Source organism: Mauremys mutica, chromosome 1 (assembly GCF_020497125.1).
Source record: "Mauremys mutica isolate MM-2020 ecotype Southern chromosome 1, ASM2049712v1, whole genome shotgun sequence".
Taxonomy (NCBI): Eukaryota; Metazoa; Chordata; order Testudines; family Geoemydidae; genus Mauremys; species Mauremys mutica.
In genome coordinates this window covers 348589908-348616514 of record NC_059072.1, presented here as the reverse complement: position 1 = coordinate 348616514, position 26607 = coordinate 348589908, and the positions used below count along the sequence as shown (strand labels likewise).

General features: G+C 40.9%; 1 protein-coding gene across 2 annotated transcripts in view; it reads right to left on the bottom strand.

The window, feature by feature from the left end:
- RSF1 (remodeling and spacing factor 1) overlaps positions 1-26484 on the bottom strand; it is a 123569-nt gene extending 97085 nt beyond the window's left edge. For both annotated transcript variants that reach the window (XM_045021165.1, XM_045021155.1), the window contains exon 1: positions 26258-26484. In XM_045021165.1, the coding sequence (XP_044877100.1) occupies positions 26258-26456 (199 nt within the window). In that variant the 5' untranslated portion in view covers positions 26457-26484. The remainder of the gene's footprint in view (positions 1-26257) is intronic.
- Between the last annotated feature and the right edge of the window lie 123 nt (positions 26485-26607).

Here is a 26607-nt window from a genome sequence, read left to right as displayed (position 1 = left end):
TATATTTACCTGCCCCTGGAAATTTCCACTACTTGCATCCGAAGAAGTGGGTATTCACTCACGAAAGCTCATGCTGCAAATTAATACTGCAGCAGCCTCCTCTACACACCTGGTCCAGCAGCTTTAAGTCTTCACATACTAAAAATTATTTTTAGTTTTAAGTCTACCCTCTAGTGCAGCACTGTTACCCAAAAAATTGTGTAGCAAATATGATCATATTGCATGCATTTGCATCATATACTCTGCAAGACAGTCAAAACATCTATGAAGTTCAATAGAAAATGCAAGTGCCACATCGTTGGCACTGTGAACTGTGGCATGGGTGTTATTCAGAAGACAAGCAAGTGTTTCATTTAAGCAAGCGTTCAACCACGTAAATATTCAAACACCATGATTTATAAAGCAGCAAAGAGTCCAGTGGCACCTTACAGACTAACAGACGTATTGGAGCATGAGCTTTCGTGGGTGAATACCCACTTCGTTGGATGCATCCGACGAAGTGGGTATCCACCCACGAAAGCTCATGCTCCAATACGTTTGTTAGTCTATAAGGTGCCACAGGACTCTGTTGCTTTTACAGATCCAGACTAACACGGCTACCCCTCTGATACTTGGTTTATAAAGCATAATTCAAACTTAAAATGGGGCCAGTGCACAACATCCTTCTGCAGTGTAAATGTCCACTTAGCCTTTTAATTGAACAGAATCATAAAATGTGCAATAATTGCCAATATTTTACTGGAAAGGTTACCTTTAATAAGAGATCCTAAATCATCCAAATTTATATTCTTCTTTCTTTCTTTCTTGGTGTCTGAGAATTTATCCTGTCCTCACAAAAGGGATTTTGTTGCTTCTTTCACAAGTTTGAGATGTAAATCAAATGTCATTTCCTGAGGCTTGTACATCAGACATGCCTCCAACTGAATTTCCTGCATGTAATCTTAATGTTAAAGTGCTCTTTAGCATACCTTGAGCCTAAGCTATTTGTTAAACACCTGCAACTGAATGTAAAATAAACGAACACCTCTAAGCTTCAGATTTTTCTTGCTGTCCTCTAGTTATTATGTAACATTTACATGGCAGCAGCATCTAAAAGCCTGAACAAGGTTGGGTCTCTAATGTCCCAGTTCTTTGTACATGTGACACCAACAGACTGGTCAAGTTGGGTATGACAACTCCTCAACAAAAGGCATTAAAATGTAATCAGGACAATTTTCTTGTATGTGAATTTCAAAGAGATATACTAGACCAGGATCATTAACCCATTTATTTGTAGTAATAGAAATCAATGGTAGATGCGAAGTGTATTTGTCTGTGTTTACCTATATCTTGTTAGACGTTAACAGTGTAACCAGATTAGCTTGTAGATGCTAATTCCCTTTCATGTCTTAATAGACTTATATTACGCATGCAGATAGCTCAATTAACCTCAAAGATATAAGATACTGCAGGAAACTAATAATATTATCCATATTGTCTTCAACTTGATTATCTATGCTATAATGAAGTACCAGTTAATTGCTTTATGTCAGTGGTTCTCAGCCAAGGGTACGTGTACCCTTGGGAGTACGCAGAGGTCTTCCGGGGGAACATCAACTCATCTAAATATTTTCTTAGTTTTACAACAGGCTACATAAAAAGCACTAGTGAAGCCAGTACAAACTAACATTTCATAAGACAATGACTGGTTTATACTGCTCTATATATTACACACTGAAATCTAAGTACAATATTTATATTCCAATTGATTTATTTTATAATTATATGGTAAAAATGAGAAAGTAAGCAATTTTTCAGTAATAGTGTGCTGTGACACCTTTATATTTTGGTGTCTGATTTTATAAGCGAATAATTTTAAAGTGAGGTGAAACTTGGGGATCTGCAACACAAATCAGACTCCTGAAAGGGGTACAGTAGTCCAGGAAGGTTGATAGCCCCTGCTTTATGTGAATGACTGCAACTAGTTTAACTATGTATGCATAGGAAATAGAAGATGAGCTTCAAAGCAACTATCTGCACCACCTATTCTTCCTCGGGGAAAAGTCCTGCTGTGACAAGAGGCTTATTAGCTTGCTACAGGACAATAAAGGAAGCTTCAGGCCTGATCTTTTTCATCTCAGGTCTGCTTAAACTTTAACAGGGAAGTCTCCAGGTTTACCTTGGATTACCCTGGAATTCTCATGGAAGAACTTGAACAGACTCTACACTTGGACTGCCTATTGGACTATAACTCTTTAAACTGATTCCAGAAAGACTTTTACAAATCAGTAGCCTCACCATCTCTGCTATGAAACTGACCTAAGGACTTTACATATATGTATACAGATCTTTTAACCACAGCAACTCTCCTCTTTCTTTTTCCTTTTATTATTAAGCCTTTAGTCTTTTAGTTACTAAAGGATTGGCATCTGCGTGATTATTGGTAAGATCTGAAACTCATATTGACCCGGTGATAACTGTCCGGTCCTTTTGGATTGGTGGACCTCACATATGGTAAATCAGGTTTTCAATAAGCTCTCACTATATTAGACTTGGCTGTCTAGATAGGAGACAAGGGTTGGAATGCTTAAAAGGGACTGTATTTGGCTTCTTGGTAACCAGTGTAGTATTACAGAAGTATAGAATAAAATGCCAGTTTGGGGGATTGTCCGCTCTAGTCCTTGCAGTCTTCCCTGAGTACAACATTCTCAGGGTGGCCCGGTCACAGTGCCTCATGATTATCCACTTCCATCGATGCTGATTTTTCTTGTTCCTATCTCTAGTATTTGTTGGTCACCATTTTCTGAATGGTTTCTAAGGTTATCAATACTGCCCTGTCCAGGTTGTTTAAAATGTCTGCTCTTGAAGTGAGGGAATATTTCTAATGCTCTATGTAATCTTGCCAATGGTGAAGTATATGACAGACACTGTCTTAGGTCTTTCATTATATTTCTTATTCAATTAATTTCAGTCAAACAAAAATCTATGTTTAGCACTCATTGACCTTTCTTCTCAGAAAAATATTCAATTTTCCTGGTTTATGAACCCACTTAGGTGGCGCAGCCTCTGTGGATCATGAAATACCTTTGCTTGCATTAATCAAATCCATGGGCATTTAAGCATTTCATTGTTTAACTAGCTATTGTTGTCAACTTTCTCATTAAAAGGAGATTCACTGAGGGGTAACTATTCATTGCTTGCTCCTATTGAGAATTAACGTGTCCATGAATATGTTTAGAGCAGTTGCTAGGCTAAGCTATAGCACTCTTGTAATGTTTTGTTTGTTTTTTTTGACAGAAGAATCTTGGGAACCTCACTCGTTAGTGCTCTGCCAAATCTATTAGAAAACCAGAAAAATCAGAAAATTCCCGTGGAGAGTTGGTTATAATCTTCAGGGATTCCCTGAAAATTTGCACCTGCACTCTGTTGGGAAGATTTTAGGTCTAAGGCTACTCATTCTTTTTAGGTAGCCCAAAAAATGAAATAAACATACCCAAGTACGGGTCAAATACTGCCTATGACCAACTGCACAGGTCCTATTTCCATGCACTTGCTCCAAACATCTATATTGTGACACTGAAAGAGAGAGAATCCTTGCACAAATATTTAGCCAAATTAATCATCTAGCCCTTCCAGACCACATCTAACACATACAGTAGAACCTCAAGAGTTACGAACACCTTGGGAATGGAGGTTGTTTGTAACTCTGAAATGTTCGTAACTCTGAACAAAATAATATGGTGGTTCTTTCAAAAGTTTACAACTGAACATTGACTTAATACAGCTTTGAAACTTCACTATGCGGAAGAAAAAAGTTGCTTTCCCTTTATTTTTTTTTTAGAACTTTACATTTAACACAGTACCATACTGTAGTTGGTTTTTTTTTTGGTCTCTGCTGCTGCCTGATTGTGTACTTCTGGTTCCAAATGAGATGTGTGGTTAACTGGTCAGTTCGTAACTCTGATATTCACAACTCTGAGGAGCTACTATACCTTGAATTTCTCTCATGGTTTGGGGATAGGTCTAGTAGGATCTTCTATTCCTATTCTCCCTAGAAACAGATCAATCAGTATTAACTGACACTGCAGTCAAAGGAACTTAGCCTGACTTACATCTTTGTTTCAGGTAATTTCATGTCTTTTTTCTCTTCCACCTACTGAACGCAGGAAACACGTCCCTTCGACAAAAGGTTCTAGAGCAACTAGAATGTTTGCGAGTGATCAGTTTTCCATTTTAGGATGGCCCACCATTTTATAAGCATCCAATTTATCTGACTGATACTATACCTCTGCAGATGGAATTTGTTTTAAAAATGATTCTAGTCAATGAAAATGAGTAATCAAGTTAACTGCTTAGGAAGTTTCAGAGGTGAGGGCAGAAGGACAGGGCAACTGTTATTTTACTCAGTGCACTAAAAAATAATCCATAAATGAAAGCTACTTTGATTACTTAAAAGCAAAAAATTTCTAAATCAGATTTCACAATAGACCAAAAATAGTATGGGTGGACATGACTGATGTTTAAAGACTTTTGATATTTGCATGATAAAATTATTTCAGCAAAATCATCATTTGGTTTTGTACAATTCGTAAAATGCAGTACTGGCAAAGGATGCTGGAGTAGCCACACTTTTTTGGTAAGCACAAAAATGATACAACACATTAGATGTTTTTAAATGTTTGTGTTTGCTTTCAGTCCTAGTCAGTTTCACGATTAGCAACTGAAGCGATATATCACAGCTCAGAAGCTGACAACCATAAATAGGCACAGAGTGGGCAAGAAAGATATAAAAAGAGCCAGAATCTACCGGAAGGGACAACAGGCCCAACAACAAAATGAACACAAAGTTGTTGAACTTTAAAAGCCATCTAACAGAACAAGGATGACAGAGGCAAGGCGAAGAGACAGGACATGAACAGGGTGACTGTCTCAACTTCTGGAGCCACTGTTCCTTAACCAACTTCTTCCCCCACACAAACGTTTAAGGTTGCAGTGAACACTGCTGTGCACAAGGTACCAAACTCACAAGCCAGGGGAACGTGTGCGAAAATGTTGGTAAGAAGTTTGCCAAATCAATTTTGAAACTGTATCTGCTATCCAGAGTGTCTCCTAATGGTAATGTTGGAAGGGATAATTCTTACAGAGATTTTTAAACCAGTCAATGAAGTTTCAAATAAGGCTTTTCTTGTACTTTCAGTAATCTCTTCTTTTCTGTCTTTAGTGAAAAAGACTTGTTAAGAACCACATCAGAATTCACTGCAAAAACATGGCAGAACAGTGTATCGCAATGGCAAATCTAATAAGAGTCAAATTTATAAACTGTGTCAGGCTCACTATTTTTTGTGCGCCTTAACTCAGGTACTTAGACCTTCCCAGAGCTATCTTTCTGCTTCCACATGCCTCATGTGCTGTTCCTAGACGCAATGTTTTTTCCAATTTAAGCAGCATGGTCTCTGGGAGCTAAGTTTCTCTTTCCTTGTGTGTACCTCTCCTGTTTTCTATCTTCTTGCTTTTTCTTCCTCAAATATGAAATTCTCTCCCTACTTGCTTCATATCCTCACCTTTACTATTCCTCCACATCATTTTGTAAGCCTCCTCTTTGTTATCTTATTCTTCAGAGCATAAGAAAGGCTATACTGAGTCAGACCAATGATCTATCTATAACAAGGGTTCTCCAACTCGGGGTGGGGACTCCTCAATGGGTCACGAGGTTATTACAAGGGGGGGTCGCAAGCTGTCAGCCTCCATCCCAAACCCCACTTTGCCTCCAGCATTTATAATGGTGTTAAATATATTAAAATGTTTTTAATTTATAAGGAGGGGGGCTGTCACACTCAGAGGCTTGCTATGTGAAAGGGGTCACCACCAGTACAAAAGTTTGAGAACCACTGATCTATAAGAACACATTGCTCTTACTATATTCCAGCCAGGTTCTTACAATGGTGCCAATCATTATAGTATTAGAGCACCTCCTAAAAAGAGGATCACTAGAGTCACAACAGGCCAATGGCTGATAATCTAATTTTCCTCCCTACTCCACATGAGGTAGCCAAGGCTATGTTTTTAGGGGGCCATTATTATCCATTATCCAGCATCTGTAAAGAACCCAAGAGGACCCATAAGATGCAGACCAATTTGAAAAATTAGAGGCAGTCTCCTGCACAGAACGGTAAACTGATAGTGGATGCTAGGTCTTACAAGTATTTCACTATGCCCATTAACATCCCATCTTTCCCTGGTTGAGCTTCAGTCAACTGCCTATCATGCAGCCATTTATCTCAGCTAGATACTATCCACACCAAAGATAAAGATGACGCCCTGGATATCATCTGCACATTACTGGTATTTGAGACAATGGTCTCTCACAGCTTCCTCCACCCCCAGTAAATGCACGTAGATGTTAACAAGAATGGGAGAAGAGCATGATGCCGTGTAGGACTCCACAGATGAGTGTTCTGGAGGTAGAGGAGCAGTCGCTAATCACCGCTTTGCATATCCTGGAAAATAAAAATAAAAAAATGGAGCCATATCAGAGCTTTCTCGTCAACCCCTGGAATAACTCTGGGTGAGACAGCAGTACACCATACAAATACATATCCATAAATGAGAGTGAATTTCCTCCTCCTATCTTTTTAGACCAAAAAAATTCTAGTTTCCCTCTCACCTTAGCTGACACAAGTCAGAACTACAACAAGCTGTGAGAGAGGGCGTGTTTATAGTTGTGGCCAGTGTTTTTTTCTTCCATTTGGTGAGAATGTAGGAAGTGTCATAAGAATTCAGACCTGTAGTCCATCTAGTCCAGTATCTTTGTCTCTTTCCATGGCCTGCCCAGATACTTCAGATGAAGGTGCAAGAAACCCCACAGGAGATGTGGAATAACCTGTCACTTGATTAGTATCTAGTCCTCCTAACTGTTAATAGTTATATACAGGCCTAAGCCAGTCTCTATGTATATCACTAATTTAAGTATTTTTATTGTAATTCTGGATATTCGTTAGCCAAATGACCAACATTCCCTTTAAAACTTGCTACGTTCTTGGCTTCAATTATATCCTATGGCAATGAATTCTATAGTCTAATTATGTATTTTGTGAAAAAGTATTTCCTTCTATCAAGTTTGAATTAACCACCTTTCAGTTTCATTAAATGTCCTCATTATTTTATTATGGAAACAGGAAGAACACAAGTTCCTAATACACCTTCCTAAAGCCACACATTTTTGTATACATTTGTCTCCTCTCTAAAATAAACAATGCCAGTATTTTCAATTTCTCTTAATGAGAGCTTTTTCCATGTCCTTAATTATTTTAATCACTCATCTTTTAACGGGGAAGAGGGTGCAGGGCCACATAGGAACAGAGGGGTAATGAATGGGGGTGGAGGGACACATATGGATAGGGGGTGCAAGGACACATGGGGACAAGAGCAGATGTGCCTGACTGAATGGGAGAAGCTAGGGGTCAGCCAGGGTCTGCATGGGGGAAGCTCCCTAACAATTCCTCCCCGCCCCCCAAAAAACCTGTTCCATACTTTTCCCACTCATACACAACAACGCTCCAAGTTCACACCCAGACTCCTTTCCAGCAATTACTTCCCTCTCCCTCAGCTCCTCCATTATCCAACTCCCCCAAGCCTTTGCACTGCATCCGAGGGGTGCAAGAAATACCGTTCTGTATTGTAGTTTAAATAAATTACTACTCAAAGTTCTGTATTAATATGCCTAGTAAGGAATCTTTTTTTGTTGTCTGTATTGTTACAGACATACTTGCTGACAGGTATTTTTAAATAAATGACCAAAAATAATTGAAACTGGTGATTATATTGTGTTATTCTGACAAGTAAAATATGCAGAAGTTTGCAGCATTCGAAAATATTGTGAAAATAATTAATTTTTGTTGCATAATATTTCGGTTTTGGGAACAGAATTTCCCCAGGAGTAATTACTTGCATTTACAACAACACATTTACAGTGTGTTTCCCCATTCACCTACCTTGCTGAAGTTCCTCTCTGGACTTAACTAACCTGAATAATTCATCTGCAAATTTTTTCTACCTGACTGCACATCCACCTTTTCCAAAATGTTAATAAATACTGTAGACACTAGACTTAGTTAACCTTCTGCCATGATGAAGATTGGTTTCCTATCTTTTTTTTTATCTAAACCACCACTTTGGCCTCCCACCCTGTGACTGTATCATTTCTTTAGTAGCCTTTTACTAATGACTTGTCAAAAGTCTTTTGAAATTCAAAGTAAATTGTGTTAAGCAGTTTTCTTTTATTCACATTCAACAAATTATAATAGATTAGCAGGATATGATTTTTCTTTGAATAAAGGATTAGACTTTATAATATTTCAGATGTTTTATTATTCTATTTTAAATTATGATTACACCAATTTACCCAGTACAGACGTAAAGCTTTCTGGTCTATAATTCCCTTGTATCACCGCTAGATTTTTTTTAAAAATATAGGTATAACATTTGCTATTTTCCAATTCTTTGGTATAGTATCAGTTTTTAATGAAAGACTGCACATTTTATTAGCATCTCATCCATTTCATTCTTAAACTCCTACAGAACACTTAGATGGATGCCATCAGGGCCTAGTGATATTGCTTTTTAAAATTGTTTGTCCCAGCACAGCCACTTTTAATACATCAGTCCGATAGTACATTGCTTCATTACCAGAAAAGAGCAGGTTTGAGATAGGTATCTTCCTAACATCCTCCATGGTGAAGCCTGATGCAAAGAAGTTATTTAACCTCTCAGCAATATCTTTACCTTAATTGCTCCCTTTAAACCTGGTAATCCAACAGAACCACCAATTCTTTCCAGGCTTCCTGCTTCTAATGTACATAAAGAATTTGTTTTTACATCTTCGTATTTGCTGTTCAAAAATCCATCTTAGGCCTCCTAGTTTCCACTCTTACATACTGTGTGCTGTAATTTATGCTCTCACTTGTTTGCTTCACAAAAGTTAATTTTCCAAATTTTGGAGGATTTCTGCTTGACTGAAATAACCTCACAAACTTTGCCATTTACCCATGCTGGTTCCCTTTTTGTTCAGATCTATGCATGCTTCCTGAGACTACTACTGTTTTCTTAAGCAGGATACATGTCACAACTAAGGATTTTGTTTCCTTTACTTTTTACTGTAGACCCTTTAAGGTACTCTTCTTCTTGAGAGCTCCCTTTCTAAAAGTTCAGGATTATGGTGTCAGTGTTTGGTGCCTTAACTTCCTCATGGATGTTGAACCTAATTATATTATGGTTATGATAGTTAGCAGCTCAGCTACTGTTATTTAACATTAAGGGCTTGCCTACACATGAACGTTATTTTGGATTATTTTCCCCCATTTTAACTCATCAGGAATAACAATTCTCAGTGCAGCAGATCCACACTGCTTTGCTATGCCAGCTAACGTGCCCTCATTTTGAATCTGTGCATCCACACAGCACTGCATGTTTTCAGTGTAAGCATACAATATTCTGGGCAGACATCACGTGGTGCAACATTCCACTGCTGCTAGGCTCTGTGTATTCTGTGATTTTATTTTTTGTGGAGCATTGTGGGATACTTACCAGAAGCCAATGAAATTATGGGACTTGAATCAAACTAAAATTCCTATGATTCCCTTTGTATCATCCCCTCATTCATCTGGCTTTTCAGAGCCAGTGCCATTTTCAAAACACTGCCAGATATCAGAGGGAACACTGCTGAGTGCCACAATCCTGGTAGTCATTAATACGAACAGGCTGATGCACATGTATATTGGCAGTCATGCTGCTGGATATCTTTGAATGACTTGGAAAAAGCCATGGCAGGGCTGTGGTGATACTGGCAGAGAAGGCAGAGCCTGAAATAATCTAATTGTTACATGAACTTTTTCTGGAATGGCTTCTCTTGGTAGAGCACCATTTCTGGGCGTGGCCAACTAGCACTGACTGGTGGGACGGGACAGTTATGCAGACCCAGGATGACCAGCAGTAGAACTTTGGATGACATAGGACACTTTCCTAGAGTCTGTGCAGAGCCTGGAAATGCAGTGACAGAACATCTATACGAAGGTTCCCCCGAGCATGGAAAAAGCACATACCCATTGCTATCAGGAAGCTCACCATTGACAACTGCTACCAGCCCATTCTTTGCCTGTCATACCAGCCTTCAGAGTTAGTCAACAGAAAGAGGTATTTCTCTGTGGTGCTGCAAGACCTGGTTGAACACGGTGGAAGGTTTGCCTATACTAATGTTAGGTGCTCTGGAACACCTGGCTCTTTAGAAACTCAGATCTGTTTTTTGCAATGGGAAATACATTTTTTCCTCCAGAACCACCGTGAACACTAATGGCATTGTGACTTCCTACTGTCATTCTGGAGACCTTTGCTACCGTGGCTTATAAAGCCTTTTACTGTGCATTTGGATAGGAGAAAGGTTCTGTCTACCTATACCGAGCAGCTGCAGAGGAACAGTGAAGCATGCATTTGAAAGATTGAAGGGAAGGTGGAAGTGCATCATGACAAGGCTGGAGGCTGTTGAGCAATATTTGCCTTGTGATAGGTACTTTCTGCATCTGCACAACATCTGAGAGAGCAAGAAGAGAACCCCTCCAAAGGGTGGGAGGCAGAGATGGAGACTTTCTGACCATTATGAACCACCAGAGAGGCTGAGTAGGTCAGAGACACACCGTGCTACTACTATAAGGCCTGGGCATAGTGGTGAAAAATGTACATACCTTTGAGCAAGGGTTTTATTATGCTTCATACATGCATTTATGAAATTAACAGTTGTAAATTATGAAATCCTTAATGATCATACAGTGAAACCATAAAACCAACAGAAGTGCTAAGCACACAAGTTTGTGCTGATGAGGTCACAATCACGTGTAGGTAGGGAAATGGGTCAAAACTGTTCTATGTTTTGGTGTGTAAGACAGCGAGCAAAGGACCTGTTCCCTGCAGTAGGGGAAGGGAAGGGGTGTCCAGCATACAGTAATCTCAAGCAGCTGCAGGACAAAGCTAGGTTAAAGGGATGGCCATGAACACAGTACCACTATGCTCTTCACCAGGGCTATCTGCCTCTGCATCATTTCCTCCAGTATCTGTGCCCGCATATCCTTTTCTTTGTCAGAGTCTAAGGTCAGAAAGGACCACTAGATCATCCAGTCTGACCTCCGTATATCAAGGCCTACACCACCACTCACCACCCGCACACTAACCCAATAACTGAAATGAGACCAAAGTACTACAACCCACAAGAGACCAGATTATGATGTGCCTCAAGAAGAGAAGAGGAAGAACTGAAATGCACTCTCTTAAGAAAGATAATCCTGGCAAGTGACCCGAACCCACATGCTGCAGAGGAAGGTGAAAAAACCCAAGTTCACTGCCAATCTAAGCTGGGGGGAAATTCCTTCCTGACCACATATATGGCAATCAGTTAGATCCTGAGCTTGTGAGCAAGAACTAGCCAGCCAAGCACCCAAGAGAAAGACTGTTCAGTGCCATCTCAGAAGCCCCCCACTTCAGTGTTCCATCTCCAGCCATGACTATATTCTGATGCTTCAGAGGAAGGAGGTTAAAAAAAAAAAAAACCTTCCAGAATAAGTGGGGGGCAGGGGAGGGGGAAAATCCCTTCCTGAGCCCTGCCGGTGGCCAGTTGAAATCCTGCAGCATGAGCTTTAGAAACACATGACATAAACCAGGAGTGAGCCCCAGGATGGTTACGCTCAGCCCCCATCATCACAAACAACCCAGAAATTTCATAGATTATTATTAGGGTTGGAAGGGACCTCAAGAGATCATCCATGTTGTACTACTGAATTGGCAATGAGATCCCTCATCAGTTCCCTCTCCTCCTCGGTATCATGGTGAAGGAAACCTTGCCTCCACTCTTTAGTGACCTCATGGCTACATCCCAGGAGAGGCAGAAGATGACTGAACACATCTCCCCCTTCCACGTCCAAAAAATCTGCCATGTCTTCAGACTCCGATAATGCTCCTGTCTGTGGGGGCTGCTGTGTGTCAGGTACTGAAGGGCAGAGAAACAGCACAAGTAGTTATTGTCCCAATTCTAGTTTCCATGCCAACACTGATAAACTATTGCTTTTTCTGGAATTTTATTCCCATGGGCTCAACCCAGTCTAGGGGGAGTTTGGAGATGGTAAAATGTATTCCATGTTGCTACCCCCTTGTACAGGACCCCTGTACCAATGCTGGCTTGGTGGTGGCCTGGGGGAGGGGTGAGCAGCAGAGAACAAGTTAATAATTGCATGTGCACCTCTACAGGCTGTCCTTGGGTTGGAGGATGTTACCCTAAGAAGCATCCCCAAAAGGCAGAAAAGGATCTTGTTCAAAAGGCAATGGGCAAAGTGGGAAGATATGCCACACTGTTATTTGCCAGAATGGTGCACCCACATCTGGTGCAGGAATGGAAGGGAACCACCTCTTATACAGGCAACCACAAGAAAGCTGCATTTTTTGCAGTGCAAATGCCAAACTAGAGCACTATCTTTTCCTTAAGTTCTCTTTTAAAATATCTGCAGACTAGCACAAAGTGCGCTGCAAAATAAATACTTTTGCAGTAATTCTTTTGAACCCTAGGAGTTAACAATAGTAAGTGTGATTAAAACAGCCACAAATGCCTTACAATCTCTATGCATTTTGAAATGTCTCTGTAGACAAATGTCTGAGGTAAATCTCCCACTACAACACGGGGCATTGGTCAAACTGTGAGCCAAAGTACTTTTCCTATTGCTTTTTCCTCTTTCTTTATCTGTAGCTACAATAAACATGCCTACCATACAATGTGTATGATTTTTTTTTAAATCCCTATGGTACTGCCATCTTGAACAGAGGGAGGGAGCAATAAGCAGCACAGAAATAGGGGGCAGGCACATTTGGCTGATGGTAATGGGATTTGATATTTTGGAGAAACAACACTTTGGAGCTTAAGGATGCCATTTTGAGCATGTCTGGTGGATGGGAGGATAAAAGCCAAGCAACTGGAAAGGGGATACCAGCTCACATCCAACCAACATGGTAGTACCCTGATGATACCCAGAAAAATGTTGTTTAAACCCCTCTATACGTGTGTATTATAATATAGAACACAATCCTTACTGGAAAAGGTCCCTCTCAAGTACAGTCAGGCTGGTTATCTGGATGCGTTTTCGGAGTCTCCTTCACTCTCCCTGCCTCATGGTTTTGCAAGTTGAAGAGATCTTGGTTGGCCGTGGCAATCTTCCCACTTGAGGTCCTGTTTGGGTGTCTTTGCATGCTGGGGTTCAGTGATGCACTCCCTTGCAAGAATCCAGTCTGGCTCTTCACAATAGGTATGAGTTTTGTGACCTCTGCCAGAGGTGGTATTACTATGCCTGGTACTTTTATAACACTGCCAGAACTCCACTTCTTTGTTGTGGAACTGCACTAAGTCCTGAACTGCCCCCTCTCCTTCATTTGGTCTGATAGCCTCTTATGTCTCTTCGCATTTTGTGTTCAGACTGGATTAGACCTGCTCCTCTTCTGAGAGGCTAAGGACATCCAGGACCTCTAAAAGGCCCACATAGGACATTGCTGCTAAAATCAGAATGGACTCCAAGTGTGTGAACTCACCACGAGCTGGCACCACTAAGGGGCACACCTACCTGCAGGCCAGCATTCAAACAGGGAGGTGACATCTGGTCAAGATGACTCCGGACTTGGAGCACTAGAGGTCTCACAGTGAATCAGGCCCACCAACGTGTGCAGCAGTGCAGTGTGGGATAGCAAATGGAGGAGTACCAGAAGCAGAACAGTTAATTCAAAATGGTGATGCATCCACACCAGCTATATTGAGGGATAACTCTTCCTGAACTAGAGTAAATCTGCTTCCAAAGTGGATTAATGAAAACGTAAAGCTCTTTTTTTCAGTAAAAAGTGTGCAGTTTTATGAAAGCTATTATCTGGTCTTTACCAATTTTCACCTGAATTTTGAACCACTCAAGTATATGAAAATAATTTTTATGTTAATAAATTATCTGTTGAATTTTCTTGAATATCTATTTATGATAAGCATAAATGCAAGGCTACCAAAGTTAGGCAGTGCAATGAAAGACACACGTGTATGTACAATTAATGTAGAGTTCATTAAATAAACCACAGCTTTAAACTGCTTTTACTGTCAATACTCTTACTTTTATTTGTTGCTTTTTTCCCTGTTCCCCCATCCCGATATTAACCCCAATATTCTCCTAGAAAACTGTGAAGTTAATTTTTGCACTGATTTTCATCCATTTTTTAAATTTTTGTAACACTGATAAATTCCCAAGCAATTTTAAACAAAATAAAATCCAGAAATGAAGAGCCTTACAAATGCAGAATAAGATGCCACATAATTTGAAACAAGTATGGGGGCACAAGAAAGGTTATCCAGTAAAAAAGCAACACACAAAAACCCTCACATTAATCCAAAATAACTTTCAATTGGGAATAGACTCTCCTTTTGTATGCTCTAATACTGCCATCCTAAGCAGTACTCAGTTGGAGATAGTTTTTTTTTAATTTTCTGCTCTTGTGCCATTTGACCAATTTATATGTGCGTAGGTGAAGTCCTACATCAAAAAGACTGCTCCTCCCCCTCCCCAAATCCACTAAGCCAGTAACCCTGTCAAGAAGGAAATTAGGTTAGTTTGGCATGATTTGTTCTTGACAAATCCATGGTGGCTATTCTTTATAACCGTATTATCTTCTAGATGCCAACAAATTGGCTGATAATTTGTTCCAGAATCTCTCCAGATGTGGCAGTTGGGCTGACTGGTCTATAATTCCCTGGGTCCTCTTTGTTCCCCTTTTTAAACTATGTTTGACCTTTTCTAGTCCTTTGAGACTTCACCCATCCTCCATGAGTCCTCTAAAATAATTGTTAATGGTTCCAAGATTGATTCAGCTAGCTCCTTAAGCCATCTAGGGTGAATTTCATCAGGCCCTGCAACCTGATTACATCTCACTTATCTAAATATTATTTTTCTTGTTCTTTCCCTATTTTGAAATGTGATCCCCCTTGTTAGTATTAATTGTGTTGAGTATCTGGTAACCATTAATATTTTTGGTAAAGGTTGAAACAAAATAGGCATTCCTATTTATTCCTTCCTGATAGGGGTCTACTACAGACCACGTGACCAGGAAGAAGAGGTTGAGGAAGCTTTTTTCTAAACTAACAAAGTCATCCAAAGCACAGGACTTGTCGGGGTAGCTGAAGTCCCCCATCACTACCATCTGTTGGGAAAATAATACAGCAGGGCACAAGTTCTTAGAATGTATTGGAGACTTAAGTTCAGAAGGTGGAAAAAGCTACTAAGGGAAAGGCTGTTCTAGAGTTGATTTGACAAATATGGAGGAACCGGTTGAGAATTTGAAAGTAGAAGGCAGCTTAGGTAAAAGTGATAATGAAATGGTAGAATTCATGATTCTAAGGAATGATAAGAGGGAAATAGCACAATAAAGATAATGGATTTCAAGAAGGCAGACTTCAGCACACTCAACGATGAAGATTCCACAGCCTCCCTAAGCAATTTATTCCAGTGCTTAACCACCCTGACAGTTAGGATGTTTTCCCTAGAGCCCTGCTTAAACCTCCCGCCCTTGCTACAAGTTAAGCCCACTGCTTCTTGTCCTATCCTCAGAGGTTAAGGAGAACAATTTTTCTTCCCTCCTCCTTGTAACATTTTATGTACTTGCAAACTTTTATCATGTCTACTCTTCTCCTGACTAAACAAACCCAGTTTTTTCAATCTTCCTTCATAGGTCGTGTTTTCTAGACCTTTAATAATTTTTTAATCACTGGAGATTTTTTAAGAGCAGGTTAGACAAACACCTGTCAGGGATGGTCTAGATAATACTTAGTCCTGCCATGAGTGCAAGGGATTGGACTAGATGACCTCTCGAGGTCCCTTCTCTTCCCACAATTCTAGGGAAAAAATTACTGAACACCTCAGCCCTCTGGGTGTCATAAGTTATTAGCTTTCCTTCAGTGAAAAGTAGACAACCTACACTTTCCTTAGACTCTCTCTTGCTTCTAATGTGTTTAAAGAACCTCTTTGAAGTCCTTTTATGTTCCCTACTGGTATAATTCATTTTCTGCCTTCTCCTTTCTGATTTTGTCCCTACATGCTTGTGCTATTCTTTTGTACTCTACTTATCAATTTGCCCATGTTTCCACTTCTTGTAGGATTCTTTTTTAATTTATCAGGTCATTAAAGAGCTCCTGATGGAGCCATATTTGCCTCTTACTATACTTCCTATTAGGGCTGTCGAGCAATTAAAAAAAATTAATCGTGATTAATCACGCTATTAATAGAATACCATTTATATAAATATTTTGGATGTTTTCCACATTTTCAAATATACTGATTTCAATTACAACACAGAATACAAAGTGTACAATGCTCATTTCGTTTATTATAAATTTTGCACTGTAAAAATAAAATAGTATTTTTCAATTCACCTAATACAAGTACTGTAGTGCAATCTCTTTATCATGAATGCAGCAAAGAGTCCTGTGGCACCTTACAGACTAACAGACATTTTGGAACATGAGCTTTCGTGGGTCTATAAGGTGCCACAGGACTCTTTGCTGCTTTTACAGATCCAGACTAACACGGCTACCCCTCTGATACTTTATCATGAATGTTGAACTTACAAATGTAGAGTTGTGTATAAAAAATAACCATATTCAAAAATGAAACAACGTAAAACTTTAGCGCCTACAAGTTCACTCAGTCCTTCTTGTTCAGTCTATCGCTAAAACAAGTTTGTTACATTTGCAGGAGATAATGCTGCCCACTTCTTGTTTGCCTGTTCTCACTTTCAGTTGACATTGTATTCTCATGGCACTGTTGTAGCCAACTGTCATAAACATACAGCTAAGGGTAGCATAAAATCCCTCCTTTACCTGTAAAGAAGCTCAGATAACCTGGTTGGCACCTGACCAAAAGGACCAATAATGGGAGAAGATACTTTCAAATCTGTGGAGGAAGCTTTTTGTTTTGTGTTCCTTTGTTCTCTCCGGGTCAGCCAGGAATCAGGGCAGGGAAAATACATCTCCCACAGCAAAACCTGAACTAAGCCTCTAAGATTACAAATTGTAAGTAATAGGACGAAAATGCATTATATTATCTTTTGTTTTAGTTTGTGAATTGTCCCTATGCTGAGGGAGGTTTATTCCGGTTTTTTTTTGTTTTTGATAACTTAAAAGTTTTGCCTAGGGGGGATCCTCTGTGTTTGGAATCTGATTACCCTGTAAAATTACCTTCCATCCTGATTTACAGAGGTGCTTCTTTTACTTTTTATTATAAAGTTCTGCTTTTAAGAACCTGATTGGTTTTTAGCGTCCAAAAACCCAAGGGCTGGTCTGTGCCCACTTTGTTAACCTATTTGGTTGATATATTATTCTCAAGCCTCCCCAGGAAAGAGGGTGAAGGGGCTTGCGGGGGATTTTGAGGAAACAGGAATTCCAAGTGGTCCTTTTCCTTAAATCTTTGTCTAACTCACTTGGTGGACAAGGACAAGGAAGGATTTGTGCCTTGAGAAAGTTTTTAACCTAAGCTGGTAGAAATTTTAGAGGGTTTTTCATGCGGGTCCCCATATCTGTACCCCGGAGTTCAGAGTGGTGAGGGAACCCTGACACCAGCATTGCAAGAGAGTTACGTGCCAGATGCGCTAAAGATTCATATGTCCCTTCATGCTTCAACCACCATTCCAGAGGACAAGCGTCCATGCAAATGATGGGTTCTGCTTGATAATGATCCAAAGGAGTTCGGACTGATGCATGCTCATTTTTGACATCTGACTCAAGATAAAAGAGATTGCATTATGGTACTTGTATGAGGTGAACTGAAAAATACTATTTCTTTTATCATTTTACAGTGCAAATATCTGTAATAAAAATATAAAGTGAGCACTGTATACTTTTGTATTCTGTATTGTAATTGAAATCTATATATTTGACAATGTAGAAAAACATCCAAAATATTTAATAAATTTCAATTGGTATTCTATTGTTTAACAGTGCGATTAAAATTGCGATATTTTTTTTAATTAATCGCTTGAGTTAGCTGTGATTAATCGACAGCTCTACTTCCTATCTTCGCTTTGTGCTGGGATAGTTTGAAGTTGCACCTTTAATATAGTCTCGTTGAGAAACTGCCAGCTCTCCTAAACTCCTTTATCCCTTATCCCTACAACCTATCCTGAAGGACGATCCATCACTCTCACAGATCTTGGGAGACAGGTCAGTCCTTGCTTACAGACAGCCCCCAAACCTGAAGCAAATACTCACCAGCAACCACACACCACACAACAAAAACACTAACCCAGGAACCTATCCTTGCAACAAAGCCCGTTGCCAACTCTGTCCACATATCTATTCAGGAGATACCATCATAGGACCTAACCACATCGGCCACACTATCAGAGGCTCATTCAGCTGCACATCTACCAATGTGATATATGCCATCATGTGCCAGCAATGCCCCTCTGCCATGTACATTGGCCAAACCGGACAGTCTCTACGTAAAAGAATAAATGGACACATATCAGATGTCAAGAATTATAACGAGAGACTGCTGAATTGGAATTAATTTGCAAATTAGACACCACTAAATTAGGTTTGAATAAAGACTGGGAGTGGATGGGCCATTACACAAAGTAAAACTATTTCCCCATGCTTATCTTCTCCCCCCCGCCCCCCTACAGTTCCTTACATCTCCTTGTCAAGTGCTGGAAATGGGCCATTTTCATTACCGCTACAAACAGTTATTTTTCTCTCCTGCTGACAACAGCTCACCTTAACTGATCACTCTCCTTATAATGTGTATGGTAACACCCATTGTTTCATGGGTGTGTGTGTGTGTGTGTGTGTGTGTGTTTTCCGTCTGTATTTTCCACTACATGCATCCGATGAAGTGAGCTGTGGCCCACGAAAGCTTATGCTACAATAAATTTGTTAGTCTCCAAGGTGCCACAAAGTACTCCTATTCTTTATCCCTTAAGATTTTCTTCTCATGGGACCTTACCTACCAGTTCCGATAGCTTTTAATCTGCTTTTTGATACTGTCACTGCCTGGAAGTGGTCTAACTTACGGTTGCATTTTTTTATGTCACACCACTTCTAGACCACAGACCCAGTCCAGGATGTGATCAGCAATGTGCACTGATCTGGAGATCACATGTTCAAAACCCTCAGTGGATGGAGGATTGAGCCAATGTAACAGAGGTGTTTTATCTGAGGACTGGTGCAGTTTCCCAGGACAATGAAGCTTATGTCATCTGCCTTAATCATCTGCTCAGTTCTTAACACATCCCACAAGCTTCTAGAAACAGATGTTAACAGTAATCCTCCTGTCCAACATTAGAGTATTATCAATGAGATGTCAGATCTTGTTCATTGTCTTCCTGATGGGCCACATCCCTTCAATTGTCAGGTTATTGGCCACAACATATGACACTCTTGTCTGGTACTGCTTCTAGCACTGCATACAATTGCTAATATTGATTGATTGATTAATATAGTAGAAGGGACCATTACAGCAACCTAATCTGACCTCCCATATAAGATTGGGTGAAATTCTGTAGCCTGTGATTTCTGCACCTGGTACAGTAGCTCAAGAGAGCGTTTGGGTATACCTTGTAGAAAAATATTCAATCTTGATTTAAAGTCATCAAGTGACTGCGAATCCATCCCTTTGTAAGCGGTTTCAAAGGGTTAATTACCCTCACTGTTAAAAGCAGACAAGTCCAAATTGGAAATAAGGTGCCTAACTTCAGCTTCCAGCCAATGGATCTTGTTTTGGATGTCCAGCTACATTAATAAGTCTTCCAGTTTCTGAAACATTCTCCCATGTAGGTACTTACAAGACAGAGGTCAAATCACCTCTTGCTTTTAGTTTTGTCTGGGAGATGGTTAAACTAGAATCCATTCCACAAGCTTCTAATCCAAATGTGTGAAAATTGTAAGAATGGCAAGCGTCACACCAACACAAAAACTGACTCTAGGATACAGAGGGAAAAAAGCCCAGAAAGTTTTATCCCTTTGCACTTACTGTAGACACTCCCAAGAATCAGTGCTAAAGGGAAGCTAGAGGGGGTTAGAGTACAAACATCTGTGAAGCAGTTTACTTGTTGCTTTGAAGCATGGCAACTCCTTGAAATAAGTATTTTTTAAAGTCAGGACAGCTTTATGGTTCCATATATAGTATAAGATATGCTCTAGACAAAGGAAAACTAAAGCACAGGCCCTTCATGTATTACCAGAGATTATCTGTCACATCTTTAGGTATTTCAAGATGTGTCTCAATTTTAAATTCCCTCTCTAATGCAAAAACTGCAGCAGTAGAGAGAGAAAGGTCTATGGAAGCAAAAGCATGAAACTACGTTGCACCTGACGCGAATACACAACAGCAAATCTGTTACATTTCTATGTTACATCACTTCTGGACTCTGAACCCAATACTTTATTTATAACAATGATCAAAATCAAAGCACTTAATATAACAGATACATGCCGATAATCACCCATGTGAGAAGAGGAACTTCAAGGCTGGACCAGCTTGTTAATACAAACAGAAGAGACAAAGGAAATTAGATGAACAAGAGTTCAGATGGGGCAAGAATGCAAATATACAAGGGGTAGACTAAAGAAACACCATGGAAGCATCCGCCTGAAAGACCTCTCTCTTCTACAGAACCTTAAAGGAATGGAAGAATTTTTAGAGGCCATCCCACACCTGAATATGTGAAGATCAAGGAAGGAAACAAGGACTAGTGAAGAATGTAATCACAAGCAGCAGCACAAAACAATTTCTATTGAAGTTAAAGTCTCTATACAGTTCTCTTATAGCACTAGTAAGTCCCAATTTTAACGGAAATACACTACAAACATGTACCTATCATATTTATCTTCCAAAAATCCTTCATGAAGATTACCAACCTCTTACATCAGTAACATCTTACCAGTTCATTGCTGGAAGAACATCCAGAGTATTCATTCTTCTACTGATACAGTTTCAATCAAGTATAGTATGGCTAAGGAAGGTTTATAAAGTTGATAATCACTAACATACTTCAGAACTTGCCATTTACACTAATTCATACACCAAGGAACCTGGCAAACCAGCAAGTCTTTTGCATAGTCATGTGTAAAATTAGATCTCTGTTGTGCAAGCTAACACTACTAATATTTTCATTCACAGGGGATTAAGTGCGTAATTAACATTTATACTGACTCTCAAGCTATTTGCAAACACAATAGAGAGAATCTGATATTTCTCTAAATACTGTACTAGATATAGTGGTGTATTCTTACCCCCTTCTAGTCACTTTTTTTTACATTAAAAACATACTACCGTCTCCCTGTTGCAAGGGGAACTCTTAGTAAGACACTGCATGATGTGGTCAATACTGCAAGTACAGTTCCAGTGTGACAATACATTTCAATTTGCACAAATTTTGCCACTGGAAGCAAAAACAGTTTGATTAAAAAGGCTAGGTTCTTGAGATACATTGTAGGATGAGCCCCTGCTGGTACCTGAGTTTTGAATCCACCCCTCCCCACATCCACTAACTAGAGTTTATATCAAGTTTAATGAAGTTTCCCTGCCTTTATAAAGATTTTATTTATTAGCCAATATAGGGTTTCTTTTTATCGAATCTCAGTGCATACAAACACCAGGTTACACACTTAACAGCATCTCCACAAGCAACTACTACAAGCAGCTATCAAGAATATGGCAATTCTGCGATATACTCCACTCTCCTCTTTTGAGACCAAGCTTTAAAGGTCAGAGTTATAAGATCACAATGCTAGCTGCCTTAGATATAGCATTACAAGAGGGAAAAGCCTTTTTTAAAAGGCAAAATTATTTGCCTTAGCCAGAGCCATCGCTAGAGTACGGCAAATCAGGGCAACCGCCCTGGGCCCTGTGCTTTGGGGTGCCCCTTTGGGCCGAGAGGTGAGGCGGGAGGGCGAGAGGAGTGAGGAGGCAAACGGCAGACGGGCAAGGCCAAGCACCCCCATCAGAACCTCCCCCTAGCGCCTCCTGCCCGCCATTGGGCCCCCAGACAATCAGCACCTCCCCCTCCCTCCCAGTGCCTACCGCCAGCTGCCGTTCAGCTGTTTCATGGCATCAGGAGGTACTGGGGGGAGGGTGCACCGTGCTCGGGGGAGGGGGTGGAACTGGGTGGGAAAGAGGCGGGGCAGGGCCTTGGGGGAAGGGGTGCAGTGGAGGTGGGGCCTGGGGGAGCCAGTGGAGAGCACCCCCGGCAGATAGGCACTGAGTTTCTAATGTCCCGGGCCCCACACCTCACTAGGGATGACCCTGGTCTTAGCAGTAATTCACCAAAACACCAGGGGTCTCATTATTTTGTTCAAATAACATCAACTTCCAATGAGCCACTAACACCACAAGTTAAAAGGATTTTTTTTTTTTTTTTTTTTACATATTTTCTCTGAGAATCAGGCTATTTCCATGGCCACCATTTCACCTCATCATCCTACCTAAATATAGAATAAAATTGAGACAATCATGAAACCGACTTGGCACGTTCAAAATGTCACCATTCAATCACACTGTTTGTCATTATCTCCCATCCTTCATTTGTATACTGTAATATAGGAAGGAGTCAGTTCTTTGGGGAAGGCCTTGTCTTAGTACTTGCCTTCAAAGCACTTCGCATACTGTTGGTGCTATGTAAATTAGCATAATATCTAACCAGATCAGACTACAGAAAGAAAGCTATTAATACTTAGGTGTAGAGGTGATCAGTATATTTCTTGATATAGTCATATACAGAGGCAATATAGTACTGCACAAATGCTGACTGAGCAATAGTAACTTTTTAAAACTTCAACAGTAACATATCAGAATCCATATTATTTGATACTCAACTAGACAACTACCAAATCTCTCCTCTGCACCCCTAAATCATCCTTTTTTGATAATGGGAACAAAAAGTAGAAATTATACCTTGTTTCCTTAGAACAAAAAGTAACCTATAGCTTGTCCATTCTCACTCATTAGCAGGCAGGATTTTCTTGATCACTTTTATAGAACTACAGAATATAGAACAGTTCATTATTGAGTTCATATATAATTGTTCTACCCGAACCTTTGAATAAAGGTCTGTATGTAATATAATGAAAAATAAATTGCTTAAACAAGTTTTACACAAATGCTCCAAAAGTCTCTGTCTTCGGCCATAAGCCTATGAAAAAATTCAGCTTGGAAGGAATTTTTGGAGAGATTTGAGATAGAGTGCTCACTACCAAACTACAGCATCACTGTTAATACACCAATGCAACTCCCCCCCCACCAATTTTTTTTTAATTTTTTAAATGTTGCAACATGTAAAACATGTATATATATATGAAACTGCAAGTAGACATAAGACATTTTGCCACTATTTTTTCCCTATGAATTTTTTTGCTCTCTCTTTCATTTTATTTTTGTTTATTTATTGGTGTTTATGGGAAAGATTAAGTAGTAAGTGTTAAAACTTCACAATAATTGCATAGAACTGTCTGGACGCTGATTTACTATTGATTCTACATCTGAAATAAGACATGAATGTTACGCCTGAATTAAGACAGAAGCAATGTTTACACTAGGAAGTAAGGGTATGATTCCTAGCTTGTGTTAGACATATTTGCGCTAAGTCTCCTCAAACCATCTCCTCACACCTGAGCACTGTGGATACATACTAACCACGACTAGCCCAAACTGCCTATGCTCACTATGACTAGTTCACCACTGCCTATGCTACCATGGCTACTATTTTTAGCCTGCTAGCTGTCCTCAAGCTAGTACAAGTATATGTAACGTGAGTGCAGAATCCCCCCCTTAGCTCCGAGCGTAGAAATAGCCTTTAAGACACTATCAGGTAGTTTAGGGCCAAAACTAGGCTTTGTAAAAACTTCTTAAACACAACCCATATTTAAAATGTGTTTTATTAAAAGAGTTTGTCTGGATTTAAACATTCACTCTGCACTATTTGAAACCTCAACACTGCACAAGTGTGCTAGTGCATAAAAACAGAAAGTGAAACTGATTACACAGACATTTAAATTAACCAGCTTAATTTTGCTACCAAAGCTGAACTGCATACAGTAAACAAACAGCAAGTGTTAGGGGGAAAGGATTAACATTTTCCAATTTTAACAGTCAGTTTAGTAACAGGCAACAAAATTTGTTTTAAGCTTATGTCCATGTAAAGCTTTTTATTAATTATTATTATTAAAGGCTCAAAAATAATTTTATAAAATGGACATTAAATTTAGTCTTCACAACAGTGTTACAAAAATATACAGATGTATCTTTTGATAAGATAACAAAATAGTACAACACATGCAGAGGACAATAGTCCTCACAACCGTAGTTCAATGGCTTGTTTTTCCCTTTTGGCATATAACCACCACACAAGTTTTCCCCAAAACCCTAAAAGATGGTCATCTAAGTTTTGTTTTTCATCTCCACACATTTCCTTCCCTGAAAGACACAGCCACTATAATCATGATCACACGCACCTTTTAACCTTGTCTGAATAAATGTCCAATAATAAAAAAAGTTAAGCTAGTGTTTTTAAGTGTTCAAATTTCTTCTAATATTGGGTCACACATTAAAAACATTTATTGCTTTGCTTTCCATTCTTCCTTGAGATCTATGGGACCAGGAGTGGGTTGAAATCATGTAACATCTTATAGACAATCTAATATATAAACTCCTATAGGACACAGCTAGAAGCTTTCAATTAATAAACTATAAAGAAAACTCTTGGTGATTATCACTATTAAAAAAAGTGTTTTAATCGTGCAATTAAAGGCTATTGTAAGGTTAAAAGTCAGTTTTTTAAAAATACAGAACTTACAAGATCTTAAATTAAAATTGAAAACTTTAAATTTGATTTTTAATTTTCACCACAAATGCTACTAGTTTACTTTTTGTACTTCAGTCAACTTGAGTATAGTGCCTCTTTTTTAAAATATTCATTTACATACCAAAAAAACATGAAGTCTTGGGGAGGTAGGAAAAATTGTTTTATTTGAGAAAGCAGTAGTGTAGGCTGCAAGACCCAGGCAATGGCCACTGCGTTTAGAAGTGTCTTGTTGGCATGAAAAAAGTGATACTGGACATCTTAAGGAGGCAGTAACTAAATGAACCTTGACTGGTGTTTTGTTTGTCGGTGCCATAATCATACAAATACAATGTTTGCACTGCAGGAGCAAAGAGTTCTCACCAGAACAGACCAATGCTGTGGACCCGATTTGCAATAAATACACATGGAGGAGGTTTTATGATGGGTTGGGGTTTTTTGTTTGTTTGGGTTTTTTTAAGGGGGAGGGGGGTCGGTTGGACCAGCATCAGCAGCCCTGAGCCGGGATTCTCTAGCAGCAGGAAGTTTCTATGGGGCCGGTGGAGCATGCGCTTTGAGGCTCCTCGGTCTCTCTCTATGTGGCAAGAGAGCACAAGTAACCACCACACCAATAATAGACCGAGACCAAGAGCAACAAGCACCTTTCCCTTCGGTATCCGTGCGTCTCTCCTTCCCCCCCGGCTCTTCTGTTGCCCTGCCCTTCCCCCGCCATCGCCCAGGGACTGGGGAGCAGGGGAGTCCGGTATCCTAAACATGTCAACATCCCATTCCCTGCAGCCTCCGGGGGAGGGGGGAACCAGCGTGAGTGAGGAGCAGCTTGAAAGAAGACAGGGGCGCGTGTAACCCTTCCCTCCGCCGGTCCAGGTGGGGGGCGGGACACGCGTAGCCCCCGTCCCAATGGGAAGTGGGGTAAGAGATGAAGATTACACCGGGGGGCGGGCGATGCAACATCTGCACCGGGGGGCGGGTCTGGTCGCTCCTCTCCCTCACACTGAGCCCGGAGGGGCAGCAGCAGCAGCGCACGGGGCTCACCCCCTGTTCGAGGGGGGGGACCCCCACGGGGAAGGGGCTCCCAGCCCCCACAGGGCCCAGGGGGAGGGAGCAGGCACCGGAATGAGGAAGCTCCCCCCTCACAGACCCCTCCGGTGGGGCTGGGGAAAGAAACCTCCCGCCCCAGCAGCAGCTGCTCCCCCTGGACTCGGGGGGGGGGGGTAAGGACACAGCAGAAGTCTCCCCTCCCCCCCCCAGCTTCACTCCGGGGAAGCCAGGCTCCTCCTTCCCCTCGGTGCGCTCCTCCCCCGGGCCCGCGGGCTGGGGGTGGGGGGTAGCCCCAGCCCCCCCCGCCGGTCTGTGAGGGAGGGGGCGTCCGGCCGCTTACCCTGGTCCCCGGGCTCCGGCGGCGGCTGCAGGACGCGCTCCAGCTCGGGGAAGGGCAGCTCGGGCAGGTCCAGCAGCGCCCCGTAGCGCTCCAGGAAGGAGCAGACCACGGCGAAGTTCGGCCACGAGCCGGGGCAGCACGGGCCCGACGGGGGCGGGGGAGGCGGAGATGGAGCCGTAGGAGCCGCCACCGCCGCCATCTTGGACCTGAGGATGGAGAAGGAGACGGGGAGGGAAGAGAGGGGGGCGCTGGCGAGCCGCGCTTGGAGGACCCCGCTCCCCGGCGCCACTATCCCACAATGCAACAGCGAGGCGCCGGCCAGAGCTGCCCTACTCGACTACTCCCCCGCC